This window comes from Cynara cardunculus (genome assembly GCF_001531365.2).
Source record: "Cynara cardunculus var. scolymus isolate 2C chromosome LG 8, CcrdV1, whole genome shotgun sequence".
Taxonomy (NCBI): Eukaryota; Viridiplantae; Streptophyta; class Magnoliopsida; order Asterales; family Asteraceae; genus Cynara; species Cynara cardunculus.
Window position 1 is genome coordinate 9,054,928 of NC_037535.1, and position 9,975 is coordinate 9,064,902.

The 9,975-nt window shown below is 34.4% G+C and overlaps 1 protein-coding gene across 1 annotated transcript in view; it reads right to left on the minus strand.

The window, feature by feature from the left end:
• Positions 1-5,805: 5,805 nt before the first annotated feature.
• Positions 5,806-9,975, minus strand: part of LOC112516166 (F-box protein At5g50450-like) — a 40,699-nt gene continuing 36,529 nt past the window's right edge. Inside the window, exons 2-5 of the mRNA XM_025123188.1 lie at positions 6,813-6,920; positions 6,565-6,745; positions 6,272-6,434; positions 5,806-6,153 (exon numbers count right to left, since the gene is read on the minus strand). Coding sequence (XP_024978956.1) covers positions 5,806-6,153; positions 6,272-6,434; positions 6,565-6,745; positions 6,813-6,920 — 800 coding nt within the window. The remainder of the gene's footprint in view (positions 6,154-6,271; positions 6,435-6,564; positions 6,746-6,812; positions 6,921-9,975) is intronic.

The window sequence follows — 9,975 nt, forward strand, 5'->3', positions numbered from 1 at the left end:
TTCATCATGATTCTTGAAGATTGCTTCATGTTTGTATGATTTCTGGACTTATCAATTGGTATCAGAGCAGACTACAGCAGTTTGGATTTGAAGATATATCCATTTTACACATTTTCTTCACGATTTTTTTGAAAATTATCAATCTGTTATTCACTGTTCTTGAACTTTTTTTGTCCAGATTGGGGTTTTTGTGCCCAAATCGTTCATATTTTGAGTGTTAATTGTAAAGATTTGTATTGTTAGATTTGGTTTTTCATTTCAAACAATCTTGATTCACACCGTTTTTCGTTTTAAACAAGTTTTGAGGCTGATTTAGTCGAAAATCGATTTTTAGCTTTCTGGAAAAAGTTCTTCAAAACTCATAATTTTTCATGTTTATCCAAATTTTTGGTAAAAAGTGTGAAATTTGTGTTTTTTTGTTTGAATCTTTGTCCGCTTAAAGCTTGTGCGGTTTAAGATGTTATCCGCTTAATACTTGTGYRATTTAACATYCGTGTGTTTTCAAGCTTTGTTTTGATAGGTTATACCGGACAACACTCGTGAGGATATCTTGTGCGGTTTAACTAATCCGGCTGGTAAACCGTTGATAACTTGCGCGGATTAATTGGTAAACCGTTGAACCCTTGATCGATTTATTGAGCGGTTTAAAGTATCCGGCTGGTAAGAAACTTGTATCTTGTGCGGATATTGAACGGACAACACTCGTGAGGATATCTTGTGCGGTTTAACTAATCCGGCTGGTAAACCGTTGATAACTTGTGCGGATTAATTGGTAAACCGTTGAACCCTTGATCGATTTATTGAGCGGTTTAAAGTATCCAGCTGGTAAGAAACTTGTATCTTGTGCGGATATTGAACGGTTTAAACAATCCGAGTGGTAAGTTTGTGCGGTTTAGAATCCTCTTGGTAAGTCTTGGACTTTTTGAGCGGTTTATTTCTATAATCGTATATATCTTGGACGGTATTTAATTGAATGATGTTTGACTTTTGATCGGTTTAATTGTTTGATTCTTTGATCGGTTTAATAGTTTGACTTTGTGATCAGTTTAAAACTTAAACTCTTTGAGCGATTTATCTTTGTGCGGTTTATGTCTACTTGTTGCTCGGATTTCTAATCCGGATAACTTGTTGTTTTGTCTATCTTTTTGACCGGACTTGTAAACCGGATAAACTTGATCGGATTACTAATCCGGATAAGTTCTTGCGCTTAATTTTGTCTAAGTGTTGAATGTGTTTATTCTAGTTTACACTTTATTAGATATATTTTGGAAACTGATCTTTTAATTCAAACTTTGAACTGCAGTTGATCCTATTTTCATACAAACTGATAAGATGAGTTCAAAAGAAGCAATGGCTATTGGTACTGATACCAAGCCACCAGTTCTTTTTCGTGGTGACTATAATCAATGGAGAGACAGATTTCTGAACTTCTTTGAAAGGATGAAAGAAGGAGATATGATCATGCAATCTCTATTGGACGGTCCTGCTGAATTCTTTGTAGAAGTACCTGCTGACAATATAGNAGGCTAATCCTAAAGAATCACATCTTAGCGCAGTTAAGAGGATCATACATTATTTAAAGAAGACACCAACTCTGGGACTATGGTACCCTCTGCATTCAAATATTGATCTAGTGGCGTATACGGATTCAGATTATGGTAGATGCCAAATTGATAGAAAGAGCACCTCTGGGAGCTGCCAGTTTCTTGGAGGAAAACTAGTGAGTTGGTCTTCAAAGAAGCAGAATTGTGTGTCAACTTCCACAGTAGAGGCTGAATATGTAGCTGCTGCAAGTTGTTGTTCACAAGCTCTATGGATGCAGACCCAACGACGTGACTACGGCTACTCTGTCAACAAAATCTCCATCCTCTGTGATTCAAAGAGTGCTATTGCAATTTCAGCTAATCCAGTCCAACATTCTAAGACAAAGCATATCGACATAAGGTACCATTTCCTTAAACATCAAGTTGAAGAAGTTAATGTCGAATTATACTTTGTAAAATCAGAATTTCAATTGGCTGACCTCTTTACTAAAGCCCTAGATGAGAAAAGGTTCAATTTCCTTGTAGAGAAAATAGGCATGACATGTCCAGAGTCCTAGTTGATGGTTGTCTTATTCTTTATTCTTTTCTGTATATATCTTTTCCTTTAAATTTTATTTTGTATATAGTTTTTATTTCTTGAATAACCTTTCACTTGATTTTATAGTAAACAGGTTTAACCTCGCAGAGACTTGCAAGGTTTGAGGGGGAGTATGTTCTCTCAAAATAATAAAACCTCTTGAAGAAGAAAAATGTTTTTAATCACATAAGCCTTTTCACAGATCCTTTGTGATCGCTTAGAGGCTCTTTGAATGGATCTTCTATCGATACTTCTTCTTAGGATTTTAAATGGTTTTTTATTCAAGGGGCAGCCATGGAAGTTAAATATAAATATAGTCTTGTATTCGTCTTGAAAATTAAATATAGTCTATAATTGTAAAAGTCAGTGTGTTTGACTTTTCTTATAGGAGTTTGACTTTGTCTTGTGTTAGTAGGTTTGACCATATAAATAGTAGGTTGTCTTTGTAATTAGGAGGAGAGAGCTTACTTGTAAATCATATTATGTAAATGAGAGTTTGACTATACTTTGAATGCATTGACTTTTCCTCTCAACTATCTTATTGTTCTTGAATGCAATATTCAGATCTGCCATTGTTGTGAAGCTTAATGAAGATTGATCAGTGAATTTAGGGACAAACAATTGGTATCAGAGCGGACTGCAGCAGTTTGGGTTGAAGATTTATCTGATTTCCACATTTTCTGCTCGATTTTTTGAAGATTATCGATCTGTTCTTCACTGTTCTTGATATTTTTTTTCGTCCGGATTGATTTTTGATCCCAAATCGTTCATATTTTGAGTGTTAATTGTAAAGATTTGTATTGTTAGATTCGGTTTTTCATTTCAAACAATCTTGATTCACACCATTTTTCGTTTTAAACAAGTTTTGAGGCTGATTTAGTCGAACATCGATTTTTAGTTTTCTGGAAAAATTTCTTCAAAACTCATAATTTTTCATGTTTTGATCCAAATTTTTGGTAAAAAGTGTGAAATTTGTGTTTTTGTTTGAATCTTTGTCCGCTTAAAGCTTGTGCGGTTTAAGATGTTATCCGCTTAATACTTGTGCAATTTAACATCCGTGTGTTTTCAAGCTTTGTTTTGATAGGTTATACCGGACAACACTCGTGAGGATATCTTGTGCGGTTTAACTGATCCGGCTGGTAAACCGTTGATAACTTGTGCGGATTAGTTGGTAAACCGTTGAACCCTTGATCGATTTATTGAGCTGTTTAAAGTATCCGGCAGGTAAGAAACTTGTATCTTGTGCGGATATTGAACGGTTTAAACAATCCGAGTGGTAAGTTTTTGCGGTTTAGAATCCGCTTGGTAAGTCTTGGACTTTTTGAGCGGTTTATTTCTATAATTGTATATATCTTGGACGGTATTCAATTGAACGGTGTTTGACTTTTGATCGGTTTAATTGTTTGATTCTTTGATCGGTTTAATTGTTTGATTCTTTGATCGGTTTAATTGTTTGATTCTTTGATCGGTTTAATAGTTTGACTTTTGATCGGTTTAAATTGTTTGATTCTTTGATCGGTTTAATAGTTTGACTTTTGACCGGTTTAATTGTTTGATTCTTTGATCGGTTTAATAGTTTGACTTTGTGATCGGTTTAAAACTTAGACTCTTTGAGCAATTTATCTTTGTGCGGTTTATGATTACTTGTTGCCCGGATTTCTAATCCGAATAACTTGTTTTTGTCTATCTTTTTGACCGGACTTGTAAACCGGATAAATTTGACCGGATTACTAATCCGGATAAGTGTTTGTGCTTAATTTTGTCTAAGTGTTGAATGTGTGCTTATTCTAGTTCACACTTTATCAGATACTAGTTGTATACCCGCGCAATGCGGCGGGAGTCATAAATGTAAATGATTTGAATAAATAAGAGTTATGGTTTCAATGGTCTCGAGCGCCGATAAATTATATGATAGTTAAAAATCCAATATATTTACATCAACCTAACCTAACCAAACCTAATTATTAATGAATAAAAAAAAATCATTTTACATAATATTTGTATTTGTATCTTGATGTACGAATATGGTAAAAATGATTAAATAATTGACCCAAATATTGGACAAAACCAAACAAATTTAATCATCTACCAACATTAATCAAATGTACAAATTTAGTTTAATTAAATTGATTATCAAATGTAATGTACAATAAACAAATGAATTAGATCAACTCCATCTAAGAAAAGGTTCCCTTGACTACATAAAAGCATTCTTTTGAAGTTTAATCTATTAAAAATAAAACAAGAACACCCTAAAAATTTATGCAAGGATCATTTATCTTCAGCAAACACCCAACAAATCATCCCTCTCTTTGAAGAAAGCCGATTAACTAAAAAGATGACACCTATTAAAGAAGAAAATTAATTATGAGAAATAGAACAATACAGGGAGGAAATGAAACCAACAAAAACGATGGAAAACCTTAAAACAAATTTCAACCTTTGGATAAATTTAATCCAACGAATATGATCAAAAAGGTGGTTACAACACTGGAAGGCTCCAATTAATGAAAATTTCCATCCTTCGTTTTTCTTTGGGTCAGATGGGTATCGAAGCTCTCCAGCAGCTTCGGATGAAACCATATCCAGACATGCTACAATTTGGATACAGGATACAGCAACAAATCAGAAAATCATGAACACAAAACATTATTTTCCCAAGCACTAAATATAAATTTTCCAAAAAACCACAATCTGTTCAATACTTGTAGGAAAAATATAAATTTCTCGTGACTAAATGAGTAGTGAAAGGGCCATAACATTTCCTGAACAATGTAAAGATCATAGTTCCTTTCCTATGGGCAGCTTTGTCTACAGTTTACATATGCCAATGAAAACTTCTCCTAGAAACATGCATCATAAAAATCAGTCCTTTAAATCTACCGTTGCAACAGCTGCATAGCAAACCTCAATATACCTATCCCCATGATTATGGACCCCCTCCCAACAAACCTATGATACTGCATTCTGTCAAGAGCCTGGACAACACAAACCAAATGATCCTCTGTTTAACTAACAAATAATAACTCTTCCAATAGAAAGCATCAGGAATTAAACATTCAATGTATTCTATTCCACGTTGGGGTGAGTGACAACTATTCAATTTTTTCCAACTTAAGTGTAGAATGTTAGGTACACCACAGACTGAGAAGGTTACTATATGTAACGAACTTGGATCTTTAATCTCAATGAAACAAAAATTATACTGGAAATGTGCCGCACTATCCATAGCAATTCAGGCTTACCTCCTCCTGAAACCTTTAGAGCATGAGACGCTTCTGTTCGAGATCCATAAACAAAAAACTTGTATTTTATTAAACAAAAAACTTAATAATATTTTTTTTTAACCAAACTAAATCCATAAACAAAAAACTTAATAATATTATTTTTATTGGTAGTGGTTTGAAGTTCTTGATGGATGGGAACCAACACAGTAACCTAAAAGATATGCAGCAAGTGAAGAAGGGTATTGGGAGCCTCCCTATATATTAAACTTTTCTTTTATTAAATTATTAATATGAATTTTGCAGAGAACATGAAAAAGATACCTGGATTGTATGATAAGAAAGATGGATGAATAGACTTACATCTATTGAACCTTTCTTGGCTTTGAAGTTCTTGAGGGTGAAGCCGTCGTCTATGGCGGCGGAGTGGTGGGTGGTGAAGTCTAGGTCTTTAGGTGAGTCAGTTGTGGTGTCGCCGACGGTTGAGTTGAAAGGGGTGGAAGATACACGAAAGCTCATGCGCGTTGGCTTGCACGAGTAGACGGCGTCCTTCCTCAACATTTTTCCGTACACCATAACCATCTTGAAGGCAGTGCCATAGCTCCCGGATAGCGTCAGCATGGCCGAGAAAAGCCGCTCTGGCACAGAGAGCAACTTCGGCACGAAGGTCTTTGTCATTCTTCAGACCACCGCTGCCGTTGAACTGAATAAGAGCCAAGGAGTACAGTGCCGGCACGTGAGACTTAATCGCTGCCTTCACCATTAACGACGCTCCACTTCCTCGATTTTGTAAACAACAAAATCGGATCTAGAAAAAACACCAAAAATATCTAATCAAACGAAAGAAAACTATCGATTTCTTTGATGAAAATCCCGTTAATCAAGTCGGTTTTCACAATACTAATTACGAATTAATTACTAATTACCATTCCGAGAGTATAATACGCCTCTTTGTTGCCGGCGTTGACGCACAATTTCAGAAACCGGTGAGCCTCATCCGACCAGTTTTTAGCTCCGACGGCAAGCGTTTCCGAACAAGCGTTCGACAAAACCAAAGGATGAACACCTAATTTATTCAACCTCTTACATCTATAAACATGAAATCAAAACATAAAACAGATGAGATTAGATTTTCTATAGTTCACAATGATGAAAATCAAAGAAAGCATCTAAAAACGGAGAAGAGATTTCGTATGCTTATGAAGAAACCAAAACGTACGTAAGAAGAACAGTGACGAAATCAGACGAAGAAGAAAAGGTAGAACTGAGGTTGCATAGGATGGAGATAACAATTTCATCAGGTGACGATTCAAACAGATCGGATCTTCTTCTTCTTCTTCCATGATGAACAACTTCTCCTTCGCATAGCTTCTTCGTCATGAAGGATTTGTAAAACCCACCTGCTCTTAGACTAAATGCAGAAATTCACAGCATCTAGAATGGTCGGCGACACCACAACTAACTCACCTAAAGACCTAGAAGGAATAGCATGCTGCCTTGGAGAAGGAACCGCATGCTGTCTGGGAGAAGGAACCGCATGCTGTCTGGGAGAATGAACCGCTGCCTTGGAGTACTCTATGCATAAGGATTTGTTTTTAAGATTTTATGCATAATTTTGTAGTACTCTATGCATAAGGATTTGTTTTTAAGACTTTATGCATTAAAAGGCGGTACCTTATGCATTTAAAGTTATTTTTAAGACTTTATGCATTAAAAAAGAGTACCTTATGCATTTAAAGTTGTATTTAAGACTTTTATAAAATCTCCTTTATAATGTAGTATAGATATTTTTGTAAACTGGTCTTTTAACTTTGAACTGCAGTTGATCCTATTTTTCATACAAACTGAGAAGATGAGTTCAAAAGAATCAATGGCTATTGGTACTGATACCAAGCCACCAGTTCTTTTTCTTGGTGACTATAATCAATGGAGAGACAGATTTCTGAACTTCATTGAATGGATGAAAGAAGGAGATATGATCATGCAATTTCTATTGGACGGTCCTGCTGAATTCTTTGTAGAAGTACCTGCTGACAATATAGTAGGCGTACATGCATATAAATTACCTAAACCGAAACATCAATATTCACCCGAAGATAAAGAAAGAGCTCATGCTGATGTGCTTTGCAAATCTTATATGATGCAAGCATTGACTAATGATATCTACACGAGCATTGACAGCTATAAATCATCAGGTCACAACATGTGGGTTCAAATAGAGAAGATGATGATGGGTTCGAAAGTCGGAACTCAGCTGAAAATTACAAATTGCATTTCAGCATATGAAGCGTTCAAGGCTAAAGAAGGAGAAAGCCTTGATGATATCTATAACAGACTTGCCAGACTGCTAAACGAGTTGACAAAGAACGGAATTTCCAAAACTACTATAGAGATAAATGTTAAGTTTCTTAACAATCTCCAATCAGAGTGGAAATCATTTGCTAATCATATCAGATTTAACAAGCAGTTATCTGATATTGATATTCATGAAATATATGAAACTCTGAAAAAAATGAGCAGGATGTTTTGGAGATCCGTAATGCAAAGAAGAAAGAGAAAGAAGTTGATGATCCTTTGGCTCTCGTATCTGAGAGAAAGGAGAAGAGATACAAAAGCAGATCTGGAAAGAAAGTCAAAGAAGTTAGTCAATCAAGTGAATCTGAGTCAGAAGACAGTAATAGCTCAGAATCTGATTCTGAAATGTCAGAGATCAAGCAAGCAATGGCAATGCTGACCAAAGCATTCCAGAAAAAATTCTCCAAAAGGCCACACTCGAACAATCAGAGATTCTCGTCAGGCTCAAAGTATGACTACAAAGACAAGTTTGGCGAGAAGAAGAAATATGAAGAAAAGATATTCGAGAAGAAATATGAGACAAAGCCGGAAGAAGGGAAGAAATTTAGCAAATGTGTAGCTGATGAGAACACCAAATGCTATAACTGTGGTAAGCTAGGCCACTTTGCTATTAACTATAAGAAGCCGGTAAATCGTAATACCGACTACTACAAGAATAAGTTTCTTCTATCCAAACAAAGAGATGTTGGCAAAGCTCTTATGGCTGAGGATGAACATTGGCTGAACCTGAGAGATGAAGAAGAAGAAGCTGAAGCTGTTGCACATGTGTGCTTGATGGCTAAATCAGACAATGATTTACCTGGAGAAGATTCACAGATGAATGATGAGGTAATTCATCAAACATGCATTAAACAGATGAATAAGATGATACTCCAAATTCAAACTTTCCAGCAAGAGTTAAAATCAGAAAAATTGCGTTCAAATAATTTTGAAGAACAATTAAAAACGCTAAAAGAAATATATACTAAAGTATATATTGAAAATGCTGGAAACTTGAATTGGGCTAAGTTTTTGCAATCTGAGTCCAAAATATCTAAAGAAAAATCCAATGCTTTAAATTCTGAGTTATCTGAATTAAAGGAAAAATATAAATCATTAGCTTTAGTTAATGACGAACAAATTGTCAAAATAAGTAAGCTTGATTTAAAAATAATTCAGTTAAATAAAACTCTGAAGGAAAAAGAAGAAATTTTATACAAACGTGAACAAACTGATCAACATCTTTCTAAACAAACCATCTGAAGCAAGATTTTTTAACTCTCGGGAAGGGTTGGGGTTTGAAAATCGAAATTTTTAGAAAAAACTTTAAAATCTGCCCCGACCTTATATGATTCTCAATATATTTTCTGCGGTCCCGATTATTCTGTAAAGTTTACAAAATATTCTGACGAGGTTGAACAAAAAGAAGACCTTAATCGTCAAAGCAAAGACAAAATGCAAGTTCCGTTTAATTATTCAAAATTAAATGAAAGTTACAAAGATCAAGACTCTGTAGTTTCAACAGATTTTATACATAGTTATTCAAAAGCAGAGCTTCAAGCAAAACCGGTTGAGCCTAAACTTTATATTCCTACTCTTATTTTAGAAAAACAAGTGGCTCAACTGGAAAAGACTTTAAAGGAAGAAAGGCTTTCATTTGATAACCAAAAACAAGAATTTTTTAAATAAAATTGAATCTTTAGAAAATTCTATCAAGAAAACGGAACAAGCTGAGTCTGAGTATTTCTCGTGCGACAAATCTTTATGTGAAGCTAATGACTCAGAAGAAATAAACGCATTTAATGAAGAAATTAATTTTTCAAATATTTTAAATTCAGATGTCTGTTCTGATGATGACGTTGATAAGTTTAATTTTACAAATGATTTACCCAGTCATGAATAATTTATTGTTAAAACCAATATGACTGAGGATTYTGATTTACCTTCAGATTTTCAAAATAATTTTGATCACAAACCTGTTTCCGAGGATGTTTATTATAAAAAGATTAAAACCAAAAAGAAACAAAGGAAATAGAAGAAAAAGCTTACAAAGAAAAAGAAAGTTCVAAATTCAAGTAAATCTAATAATTTTCTTTTTTCTTTTTCAGATAATTCGTCGAAGTTTAAACCGTATTGGAGAGTAAAAGAAAACGACAAATCATCTGCTCAACTGAAGAAAAATAATTTTAYTAGTTCTGTATTAAATGATTCTAAATTGAATAGTTCTATAAAAAGATATTCAATTGATGAATTATTTGCTATTAGAAAAAGTAAAAATAATTGTTCTCCGAGTAGA